This window comes from Ptychodera flava, chromosome 15 (genome assembly GCF_041260155.1).
Source record: "Ptychodera flava strain L36383 chromosome 15, AS_Pfla_20210202, whole genome shotgun sequence".
NCBI classification, from domain to species: domain Eukaryota; kingdom Metazoa; phylum Hemichordata; class Enteropneusta; family Ptychoderidae; genus Ptychodera; species Ptychodera flava.
The window spans coordinates 12,822,315-12,835,349 of NC_091942.1; the positions used below are offsets into that span (position 1 = coordinate 12,822,315).

The 13,035-nt window shown below is 37.4% G+C and overlaps 2 protein-coding genes across 5 annotated transcripts in view; one reads left to right on the forward strand and one right to left on the reverse strand.

Moving 5' to 3' along the window:
* Positions 1-12,124, reverse strand: part of LOC139151241 (voltage-gated inwardly rectifying potassium channel KCNH2-like) — a 59,186-nt gene extending 47,062 nt beyond the window's left edge. For all 3 annotated transcript variants that reach the window (XM_070723895.1, XM_070723892.1, XM_070723896.1), the window contains exon 1: positions 12,009-12,124. The gene's annotated coding sequence lies outside the window, so the exon portion shown is untranslated. The remainder of the gene's footprint in view (positions 1-12,008) is intronic.
* Positions 3,670-13,035, forward strand: part of LOC139151240 (WD repeat-containing protein 90-like) — a 44,061-nt gene continuing 34,695 nt past the window's right edge. The window contains exons 1-4 of one of the 2 annotated variants that reach the window (XM_070723891.1): positions 3,670-3,854; positions 4,551-4,642; positions 5,337-5,652; positions 6,584-6,878. In XM_070723891.1, coding sequence (XP_070579992.1) covers positions 3,842-3,854; positions 4,551-4,642; positions 5,337-5,652; positions 6,584-6,878 — 716 coding nt within the window. In that variant the 5' untranslated portion in view covers positions 3,670-3,841. Of the gene's footprint in view, positions 3,855-3,971; positions 4,033-4,550; positions 4,643-5,336; positions 5,653-6,583; positions 6,879-13,035 lie in introns of those variants that run through there. The other variant, XM_070723890.1, reaches the window with a different exon arrangement.

Sequence of the window (13,035 nt, forward strand, 5' to 3'; positions counted from 1 at the left end):
CATACGCACCGCGAACGCACAGCGTTTACGACACCTGCGGTCATATCATCACGTGACACTTGAACATTCATCACAACACACCTACGCCGGCGCTATTATTAAATTTAATAGACATGGAGCCAAAGGCCATCTTTATGTCGCACTAACCGCAGAGTGAAACAATTTGCCGTCTTTAAAGTCAAGGAACATAATCCTACACAAATACACAATAACAGTTTCCTAAGATTTAAATACTTACGCTTGGGGCAAAAGTGAGAAACGCTGGTATCACGTCCGGCCATATTATGCTATTTGAGGTATGTTACTATTTGTTACCCATCAAAACCACGCTTCGGTAAGAAAATTACCACATAAACAATGTGTATAGTTTCATTTGAAGCCGATAAAAGCCGATGTGAAGTTTGTATGAAAATTGGGCAAATGAAAAAAGGGCTGTGTGTTGATAGATAATTTCCTCGCGATAGCTGTTCCTGAGACAACTGTTAAACTTTCCACTCGTAAAACTGACTTTATTCATTAATTAAACGATCACTACAAACATTGGTAAGTAGTTGATGAATTAACGCAAAGGGGCAAGTTTGTCTGTTTCTTGGGCGAATGTTTTATATATAGAACTCTGATTGTTCATGAACTTCATACCTTTTTACAGTCAATACAATGCTTGTATAATGTCTGATCTTCCGTAAGGATTCTTGCGTCAATAATGTAAAGATGGTCAAGAATGCAAATGTACAATTAACTTTCCAAAGGTCTGATTGCCTTATATTTAAACATGTAAGTACTGTGTATAATGACATAACATAATTTGTTCAGTTTGTGTTCGTATGTTAAAATTTTGTAATTGTTGAATGACTCTGCAACGACTGTACCTTACTAACCCTTTATGAATGTACTCAAACCATTTTACGTCCATGCTCTAACGTAGAATGCACCTCAAGGACAGATATTAGGACTCTCAAATTTGTACAATTCTTATCTGATCTACCACTTGTGGGGGCTCATTAAAGCCTTGAATTAAGATTTTCACCGCCTCAGTTTTTTGGAAATCGAAAAGTTTATTCCCCCTTTCCCAAACAGAGTTAACACGGGATGGCGGCCATTTTGAATTTCAAATATCGGCAAATGATAGGTAATTTGTTTCTATAAGCCCCTTATAGTAGCAAACTTTGCTCGGTGACTCCTAATCTTTATTCTTGATTTGGTAGAAGTATGGTTGAAGTTTGATGGACGAAAGTTTTAGCAAAAGTTTAAATCTTTCACTTTTGAGGCGCATACTACCTTATGACAAAATCATTACCATAGCCTGGCGGAAGGAGGATGACGCCTCGCTCAACCCAAGAAGTTTAGCACTGCCCCAGTAAGGAGTTACTGATACATTTTGGGTATTCAGGTCCTCTGTGGCGGTTCACATCGTCCATAATTAATTGAAAAGGCCCGCACAGCTAATCAAGGTTGACTCCGCGAAGCTCTGCATTTAATTTATTTATTCACATCCAGGGATTCAGGGCTGAGGTATTATTTTCATCACCGGAAATGTAAAGAAGCGAAAATAGACTTCAGTAAATTATTGTCAATTATATCTCAGAGCGAGGTCATTGAACAGACAGGAAAAGTAACGTAATATGTGGAGTTATGTACACCGTGATTTTATAAATTTGAAATCAATGTAAATTTCAGTTGTTATCGAAATTTTATTCTGACATAAAAGTTTATGCATTTTGTTGAAAGCTATGGTTAGTTTTTAAATTTGTCTGAGTTCAATTCAACAGAAAGATGAAGTAGTCATAATGTGCAGATGGGAAAAATCAATAAATGAAATCCTCGCGGTTGCAATGAAAACGATGGAATGTTTACATAAGCTACATCATGCCATGGAAATGTAACAGTTCTCTGAATACCAGGCCCACATCAAAATCCTTGAAGATGACGGTAATGATATCGAACGAAGTCATCTGCCTGTGTACTCTATAAACAGCCACGGGCAAAACGCATCCACATCACTTTAGATGGCTATTTTTAGAATTGAAAGCAAAGGAGGTTATTACAAAATCGCTACTGGCCATTAGCATACTCCATGGATGGAAGAAAAAGTGGTCACGTGAGAAAATACTTAAATCTTACAAGTTCCTACTATACAGCTAATGTCACAACTATAGACCCTATTTTCGAGGGTCTTTGCTAGAGCCGCGCGAATTTGGCATAAAAATTCTGAACACCATTTAGGATTCCAGTGCAGTAGAGTTCCAGTCTTGCGAAAGTGTTGTACAATAATGACAGAAATGTTCTAATTTTAGCAAACAATTCAACAATGTTCATATTTATGAATTCATCAATAACATAATCATTTTTAAACTTTTGTTAAGACGCAATCTTCCCCTGTGGGATACGAACGAAAACACAAACACGAATGGAAAAGGTTTTCCTCGTGTACTCTATCACAAATCCAACCGAAACGATCCTCTAGGTTTAACCAGTAATTAATGTGAAAGGATGTCTGTATTCAGTAATATTCACCGTTACCTCTTGAAGTTTTTTTATGATCTAGTGATTTTTAGTATTTCGCGCTATGTCGCATTTTGGGTACATGTAAGTTTTGACGTTTCGATAAACCTGAATACGTGTTTTGTCCCAATCTGCTACACGACAAGTTTTGCGGAGATACAGAACGTACTCGACAGTCTAAGGACACGATGTCAACTGCAATTCTTAGTTTGTCAGCTTTACGACAAGATCGGTATCTCAGAAAACAAGTCTGTCTTCAGAACGAATCAGGTTCTTTTTATCTGTTGTCTACGCTTGAGTCAGCCCCACGATTCATCCTCAAGCGAAATTTCCTTGTTTAGTTCGGAATCCAAGTTCTTTCTTATCTCTGGTTGGAAACTATCGTTTGCTACACAAAAACACGACGACCAGACATCCCAAGCGTTTGTTCATACTTCGTTTCAAAAACAGAGAGCACAACTTGAATCACTCCAAAGATCAAGTGTTGCTTCGATGCCAGTTGTCTTGCACTTTGCTTCATTAAGTCGAGGTAGCGACGCTGAGCACTTACCGAAAGAGGTTTAGACGCATGTCTACCCTCAGGCAAGACTGAGAAAATTAAAGAAAGTTCTGCCGGTTCAGCGTCTTATGCTTTACTTTTCGTCATCTTGACTTGTTTGGAATTTTCACAATTTCGGAATTCTTCCTTTGAAGGGGCAGTAGGTAAGCTTATAAGTATTTCGGCCTTAAGGTAGTACGCACCTGGAAATTAAAGAGACTTAAACTTATGCTCGAACTTTCCTCATCGAAACTTTAAACCGTTCTCTAAACAAATCAAGAATAAAAATCAGGGGTCACCTTGCAAATTTTGGCATATTACCGATAGTTTGAATTCAAAATAGCCATCATCACTATGTAACCATTATGGGGAAAATAAATGACAAAACTTCACTAAGAAGAACTCCTAGAACTTCAAAGTGAACCCCCTACAAGTGGTAGATCAGAAAAGAATTGTAAACAAATTAGAGTCCAGATATTTGTCCCCAGGAACATTCTACGTGAATCAGTGACCGTGTTCTCGTTACTTCAAACTCAACCGTGGCTGGAGCGGCTCCTCCCGGCGGCTCCGAGTCAGCAGGTTAGATACGTTTGTAGCAGAGTTCACAGGTCAGAGGTTACATTACCCACAATGCTCTGTATTTCGAAAATAAGGCGGCCGCTGTACAGACATGAACTCAACAACACGGAGGATCAACGACAACACTGTAACTTTCGATTGACAGTGCTCTGTTGACTGCATATTTTCTCTGGCGATCGCTTTTCGTCTCACCAGCTTTAGGGGTCATTAGAAACCAGCATTATGTCAAAATCACGTAAGTAAATCCAACTGTCCAAAGTGCGAATAACCTACTGTGGACACACTGAACGATTTGCTGTGTGTCACTGCGACAACACTATGTCTGTCACGTTCTGACATGCATTTATTCGTGTTCCGTGTGTGTCAACGTGCATCTATCCCCAGTCGTTAGATGTCAAATTTCAAATGCACAAGTAAGTTTGTTAGTCTTTACAATATCAGCGATTGCTATACAGCATTTCAGTTGAAATGGGAGCGGGTTCACAGCTCTTTCAATTTGTTGCAGAGTCCGGAAGTGCATTGTACGGTTTGAACTTACTGCAGAAGCAACCTCTGTTTCGAAGACACGTTTTGACTGCTGATGTGCATTTGTCAGTCCTTTCAGTAATCGGCTACTTTCATAATTATCGAGGCAGTTTTCTTTTATTATGAAAGCACTATGCATATATAAGACACCAGCTTGTTTTATCGCTGTCGTACATATTCGTTGCTTCGCCGTCGCACGTCAGATTGGCCTGACTGCATTACGAACAAACAGTGCATTGAACATGTTTCACCGATCGTGGTTGTTTGCAAGATTATTATGGCTGCTGGTAGGGTTGGTGCAAACATGGAGGTGAAAAAAAAAGACTTCCATGGCGCAATGTACTTTGTAAGACTGTATAAAGATTGCTGAAAGTTTTATGCTTTTCTTTTGTGGATATTTTTTCAGTGTGGCAACACCCGTATGTTAACGTTTTCAAACACCTGAATGTAGGAGAATGGAAGAAGTCAGCCAAAGAAGGCGAGGTTATGACGGTCATGGTGAGTATGTCTAAAGACGTGGGTTTGCCTTGATGTTTCATCAAAATGCCACATTTTCAGCACGTTCTTACCAAGCGCATTGGATAAAGTATGACCATAATAATATAGTGTTGATGGGGGCCTTATACACAGCCATCTTCATCTCATTGAAGAGATTGCAAAAGAAAGTAATTATCAAACATAACTTATTCGTTCATTTTTATTGAAATGGAAAAAATGAAGTCACAATCATCCGCACCATTCTATAGTTTTTCCGTTTTTAAGCAATGTTCTTAAATCATGCACCATACTATCTGTACATTACACCACTATCTGTGCAAGATTGTAATCATCAGTATGCATGAATGATAGTTTACATTATTTGCTACAATTTATCATTCCAACAGCACATGTGGTGATTCCCTTGCTTCTATGTTGATAACGATTGAGTGTAATTTCATCAATGCCACAAACAGTGACTCTTTTGAAGTCAAATTATTGACTTGTGTTTTTCCATCAAAGACAAGATTTTGGACGTGACACCTGAACTGAAGTAACAGTTAATTTATTCAGAAGCCACAAATGCAATTGTAGGACACTGAAGAGTAACACGGACTTGTTCCCATAATTACAGCACATGTTATGTATTTCAGGATAGTTTTCAAGTTACATGCATGTACAATGTAACCGAATCATTGCAATTTGTGTCTTGCAGGATAAACAACTGAAATGCACTGTGTACCGAATAACAGGATCTATACCAGCCGGGAACTACATACAGTTACCCAAGACATCAACACAGTCCCTGGGTTTGACCGGGAGATACTTCTACCTGATGTTCAAGCCTCTCCCGGGAAAGTACTTTGTGGTGCATTTAGACGTTGCAACCCAAGATGGGCTCATCGTCAGAATTTCTTTCTCCAATTTGTTCAAGGAATTCAAATCCACTTCAACCTGGCTTCAGTTTCCGTATGTTTGTAATCCCTCGAAGGGTTCCGTTGAAGGGTATACTGTATTGACGACAAGGCAAGGTATGATGATTCTCAATATTAATAATTTTGTATCAAAATATATTTGTGGAACATTATTTTGCATTTACCAGTCGAACACTGTCATCAGGAGATATTTTGTTTGGTTTTATAATTTTATAAGTGACATTGTAGACAAAATGTCACTCCAGAAAGTCAGCCATCCAATAGTCTTCACGATTGATAGGTAGAACATTATGCATATTGATGAGGCATGCTACTTTGTGTGTCTACTTGGAATCTCTTCATAAATAATGACAGGAACTTGTTAGTAAAGTAGATGTCAGATTTTTAAAAGTGGTACTGAGCATAAAAACCATTAATATATTGAAATATTTCAGTCGAAGCAATACGGAGCTTGATTTTCTGCAGTCTACTAGTGAAAGCCAGATGCAGAGATTTGCATCTTCACTTCTTCTGTGACCTGTTCCTTGTCCTCATCCCACAATCAGTGTCCCTCTCCTTTCTAACAGTATGAAAAGTGAAGAACTTGAATATTTCAACGTATGATTCCTAATTCCTATTTCCGTTTAATTTTCAGGGTTTTATGAATTTCAGTAATTATTACATCGGTCAGCATGAAGTTAAATCAACAAAATGTGATCTTTCACAATGTCTTGCTTGTTCACTGTCATATCTCTGTGAAAATCATATTTACTTGAAGTCATGTCTATTTTCACAAATGTTTCTTGCATTATCTAGTCAAAGGGACAAATATGACATACATCTAATCATTTTACATATACCAAAAACTGACAAAATCCATTCATAGATCCATTCCATTAAGATGGAAAATAGACCTAATGAATGGAATAAAGCAATAGGCTATGAATTAGCTTCATTCAAAATAAAGTTAAAATTCACTAATTCTGCCTTTGACCTGAAAGATTTGTATTACTTCAGTCATGATTTCGCCTGATTTTTCTGTCTACAGATCACCAAGGCCCAGCTCCACAGGTGGTCAGATGGACTCTACTTATGTTGGATTTCCAATACATTCTGTCAATGTACTTGAACCGCAAGTATTCATATCTGAAAAATGTACGTCTGTGTGCCAATATCATGGTAAAGAATGTCTTTACAAGCGACATGCAGTATGAGCCAGGTTTATCACTGAAGACAGCCAAGAGGACAGGGATGTTATCAGAGGGAGTGTCACCGGTGCCCAGGGAGATGGCCTTCCCAGTGCCTAAGCATCACGATTGGTATGACTTTTATGATCATATCAGGTGAGTGATTCTGTAACTTTTTATTAAATTTTGGTCAAAATCACACACACACAAAATTGGCATCAATAGAAATTTTTTTCACCAGCCTGGTAATGTAATTTTCTTTGGTACATGTTTGTAAAGTTAGCCGAGCAGATTATTAGACTGAAAAATTTTCAGAGCCATACGGCCCGTTATTTTGAATGTGATCGACATATAAGGAGGACGACAACACAAAACACAAACCAACAAACAGTGACCACATGTTACAATTTTGAGAAAATATTATTTTGTGAAAAATTAACAAATCCAAACATTTTCTGTACAAAATGTTTCGTACATGTATCATCAAATGATATGGTGACATCGCAGTGACCTACATTTTTTAGAGAGATGGTCTTATGAATTTAAGCCTTTGAAAGTAGATTTTGCCTGTGACCATCATGGGTATGTTTGATCTTTAATCCCTGCTAATCTTAATGTCTTTCATTTTGTTGGACACTGTCTTTTATCCTTGACATTCCATACACCATTTAGAGTTGTTATAGAAGTGGTCGTTGCTCTAAACCAAGCATATTTCCACTTTCCATATTCAAAGACTATGAAGTGCTACATCACTGTCCGTTATTTCAAGTCTAACTCCTGTCAGTGTATAACAAAATGAACTCAAAATGGTCAGTTTGTACATCAATTTTTTTGTTTAGGGGTTTTTTGAAATTTTGAAATTGCACCAATATGGTCATAGTGATTTGAATCTCTTCAGCAGCCGTATATTTTTGAACATGTTCTGAAGTAGTTGCAACTAAATTAAATATAGCACAGTCAAATAAGATATTTCATCATTTGAACTAAAATCTGTTTTAAAAAAAGCCAAGAAACGAGGCCAGTCACATCTCTCTGGATATGTTAACCTAGCTCTGCCCCAAATCTTACCGTAAATAATACAAAATAATTTGTCAGCCGCCTACAGTCTTTATTTGCCAGACGATTAGCTGGCATTAACTTCCCATTAAAGACTTGTTTCCCACTCGATTTGACTAACGGAATACACCAGCAGAGGAAACATTAGCAGCTCTTTACGCTCTTTTAATCCCCACAGAAAGCAATTGCTGTACTACGGCTCACTGCAATTAGGATAAAATTTGTACCGGGGAAAAAAAAAACGACATCACCCCGCTTATTCTTTCCCTCGACTCACCTCACCTGTGCTTTCACTCTGCCTAAAGCAAAGCGTTTCAACTCAAAATGAGTTTTAGTTAGCTATTTGCAGCTGTTTTATCGAGACGGTTTCTTCATACTCCTTTAAAAGCTTTTCTCTGTAACACTAAATTCACTCAGTTTCGTTCACAACCAACCAACAGCAGCGTGCACTGTAAGTAGTGAAAATTAAATGTTTCTTCCTAGGAATGGGTGCCTCGAGGCTAAATTCAAACTATACACTTGGTTCAATCACTGTAAAAGAGATTGCCCCAGCGAGTTCAATCTAGAACACTATTTAAATGCTCAGTTAAAATCCACTTTAAGATCATTCTCTGTGAAAATTCATTGTACTTTTAAGAGAGACAATAAATATGTGCACTTTTATACTGCTCTATGAAGATTTCCACTACCGTATACTGCTACTAGAATAAAGCGATTTCTCAGCAACTGTATATTTCTTCTTGTAAAAAAGAAGCTCTATTTGTATCTAAGTGACTACCAGTATATCACTATATCCTCCTTTTATATGCTGTTTTTCTGCAAAGAAAAGGCAGCTTTTGAACGATAAATATACAATTTTTTTTATTCATGACTGATGTGATTGTACGCACATTTTCAAAAGCGAGATATGTTTTGAAAGATTATGTCCTTTGTGAGAATTATAATTTCGACCATGACAATAACACTGAAGGTCAGGATCGGAGTCTGTATATGCTGCATATAGTTCAAGCATTTTCATTTACAAAGCTGATTTGTCATAATCACTGCATTACTAATCGTGCAATCAGTAGATCCATTGTACGACAGGTAATTTCATAAACTTTTTATTACATTGTTCACGTTCAGTTTTGTAGGATGCATAAAATAGAGCTGAACCTGACCCCTGAACCCAGTGAGTCTTTTTTTGTCATGCACAGGTTTTAAATATCCATGACCACTTACATTAGTTAGTCACTGAATTTCTATACATATGACGTGATGGAAACTTCAAGGTCTGTAGTTACCCTGATATGAACATTCTCACTGTCTGTCAAAGCACACATACACAGATATTTAGGTCATGGTTTTGAAATCTGATTGGTACTGATTTGTCGCAATGTTAACTGTAGCCAATGAAATGCCATGTCCATTTGGTCTAAAATTATTTAAAAATTACATAAAAATTCATAAAAATTGGTAAAATGTTGCACTAAAATTTTGGCGGGAAAAAATTACAGTGCTCAAAGGGTTAATTTTCTCAGTAAGCCAATATTTGGGAGGAAATGGCAAGTACATAACTTTCTGTACTTCTAGATTTTATTTGCTTTTATTATCAGGTGTATGGATAACATCTCGTATTTCTTCAGTTGTTGTTGCCTTTTTTCGTAACTTCTGTTGCTCCTATCAGTATCATTGGTATTCAATAGTTCATAGGAATGGAAGCACTGTTACTTTTACAGTCCTGCAACCATTCTTATGTCATACAGTCAGAGTACTCTTTACCTGCCTGCTGGACTACTTGGAATCACAAAATCCTTTGATCGCAGCAAACAAAATATATGAACCCTTTGAGTGCCAAAGTCAACTTTTGTAGCCTTCGTAAAATTTAGTGCTGACAATTTTTTTCAGATCAAGACAATTTCTTTTCAGATTTTTCCCAAAATTTTGATAAAAAATTGTAATCAATGAAAGTTATTTCTTTTTGCTCCAAAATTACCAAAAAAATTACAGAAAAATTCATGAAAATGTGTTAAATGTTGCACTAAAATTAGGTGGGAAAAATTACAGCTCTCAAAGGGTTAACACTCCCTGATGTCTAATCCTTGGCTCTGCTGGCTTTTGGTGCCTACACAATATGAACTCAGTGCAAAATTGACAAGCCATGGACTGAAGCAAATATCTTTTGACATAAGAAAAGTTTACATATTTCATGCTTGAAATAGGAATGGTACAAAGAAGTTTCAAGAATATTCGAAAATTGACTCAAAAGTGTTCAGAAATTTTGTAATTTTTTTACCCTTTCACCCCCAGTTCCCTGTATACAGGTCCAACTTTACCATAGAAAACAATGGATTTGGGAAAAACCATGGTGGTGAAAGGTTAGGTTACATTGTTATTCTCTAATGACTTTTCACGAGTTCACCCACTGCGACACTGATTAAAGGACTTCAAGATCGTTTTTTGTTAGTTCATTAGGCGACATTCCTGGGTGCGATTTTTTTCTTGACCCGTATGATACTGTTTATAGAAGGCAAACATCGGCATGAAATACTACACTCATTGACCGCATTGTGTGGACGCAGTGAATTCAGCCTTCTCAAGAGCCAAGCATTTTTTGCAGTCACGCAAAGCTATTGTAACAGTAACTTTTACCCGGTATTATTTCCCGCCTTACGCTATCGCAAGGCAATTAACACGCTAACAGGTTTTGCAGCACTGTTTGTACTGCCCTTTTTTTTCACAAAAAATATCGAACCAGTGAAAGGAAAACTGGATAAAAGCGTTGGATGTTAAATTACACGTACGCTGTGTAGTTTGGTAATTGGCCTCAAGTGAAATTTCGTCATTTTGTCGGTTTCTGGCAGGTTACTTAAGCAATTATTGCCTGTCGTATTCTTCCAGTGTGTGCTTTTAACAATAGACTAGTCATTTTCCAGTCTTGTTTGACAAATCCAAGGAAAACCGCAACGTCATCATCATTCAATTAACAGGCTTCAAATAACTGTGTGTTACTTTTGCCTTCATTTCCATGTGCAAACACCACTATTTTTAAAACATTACGGATAATTTGTATCGGCATCAAAAATGATATTGAAGGCGTCATGGATTTCAAAGGGAACATCAGCAATATTAAAAATGAAAAGATGACGAAAGCGCTGCTAACTTTAAACAGCTTTCCATAAATAATTGTCCACCTGAGTTTATTTTGAAATCGTGTGCATTTAAAATGACTTTATTTGGGCACCTGAATTCAGAGAAACTGTCAACACAGACACTTTTCAGAACAGACACTGCCTTGATCAGAAGACCTGTCTAATGCGGACTAAGTGATCAATACATAAAGCCCAATGAACACAGTACATTGGACAGAATGTCACCTCTGTAGTATAAACACTCTTGAAACTGGAGCAGCTAAAGCATTCAATGCTTTTCGGTGTACACACGATTTGCTATACAGTACATGTTAGACGGACAGCATACTTTTGTCAACTTTGTGTTTATAGACAGCGAATTTGTCCACAGTGCATTCCGTGTATACCTCTATCCCCACCACTAACAGTTATATATACAGTTATTGGTACTGCAAGCTAATCAAACCAAAATTTCTCAACTTGGTATGGGCAAAATTCTTCAGTCTAAACTTGACGTATCAGAAGGGGATGTGTTTGCCAACCATCAAAGTATCTGATTCTAATGTTTGTGTTTTTAATGATATCACTGAAATTTATATTCATGAAATGAATGGTTTGAAAACACTGGTATGCGACTGATGAATATGATGACCTCAGTTCGACCTCCACAGTGTGTCTTGTAAGGACATGCAAGATGCCTGACAATGTACATGCAGTGATTGTTAAGACACTGCTTTGTAAAATATCATTCAGCTTTTCTCAAGGATTAGTTCAGTCAGTCACAATTTCCTTACATGATCAGCTCCCTCGTACTTTGCGATACTCATTTCCAGGCCATAATCTGAGGCTTTATAGAATTTTAATTCTGAGTTGAAGCAACTGCGACTGTTGAAGATACATTGCAGTCACAAACAATAGGCCTTTGTTACTGAAATACCTGGGTTAAGGTTTTTTGTGAAATGAATAGTTAACTGTCCACTGACGTTGGTTGGTTTACAATTCACAACGGTGCTGTTCAAACTACACGAATATTTACGCTGTAGATAAGACTTTCTAGTCATAAAGAAGGCGAGAGTGTCATCTCAAGGCAATAAAAAACAAAAGAGAAACATAAACTTACCCAATCACCAGAAGGGTCTGTCATTAAAAAAGTGATAAATTCTACTCAAATCTTGATGTACAGGTAACGCGGACACTCAGTGGTGCACTGAGTGGAGCCTCGACGTTGTACCCGGTAATCAAACAGACAAACTTCATTATAAAGCCCTGCAGGCATTGTAAACTCACAGTTGCTGAATAGCCTGTGATTCTTTACAGCTACTCCACTTGAAAAGGTGAAAAGAAAAAATACCTGAGCAGTGTTTAGCTAGAAGGACGGTCTATTCACTGGTTTAAATGTGTCGGATTGAATAGCTATTGTATGCGTCAGATTGCCTAATAAAATAATCAGTTTTGCAAAGCGAATAGACGCTAAGCTGTAGTAGTTACGGTACTCAGTCATATCCAGTTTTCAACGAAGGCAGTTGCTGAATTTCTCATTTTCTGTTTATGTAGACTTATGTTCGTTCCCTTCAGCATGTACACACACACTCCAACAGATAAACATTAGCCGATGAATAAACTGCAGTTTGCCTTGATTCTCTGTCAAAGGACATGCAAATGGCAATTAAACACAAAACACAGTAATTTTCATGCACTACAATATTGTAAACTTCATCTGATCAGAATGTTGATATCTCTCTGTTCAATCACATGTGTGGGTTGTACACATTGCACAATCCTGCACTTGATAACAGTTGCAACGTTAATAACACCGATGTACTTTTCCAAAGGGTGAGTGAGGATGTCTCCGTTATAATCTCTCGTCTCCTTTATGATGCTGTGTACATATCCATGATTGGATATCTTTCATTCCATCATTCTCCGACCATTAGCGACGTCTTGCAAGAAGATATTTGGATGAAAAGATGCAATTTGTGTCTGGATTGTTGCCGCAATCGCAGTGATCTTGGATATTTATGGACAATGGGTCTGAATTTCTTGCCGAAACATGCCATCAATCAAGGCTAAGCATTCAGAACTCAACTCATTGCAGACATCAACATGCAATCACTCTGATTTTGTACTTTTTAGCTCCTATTTTGCCA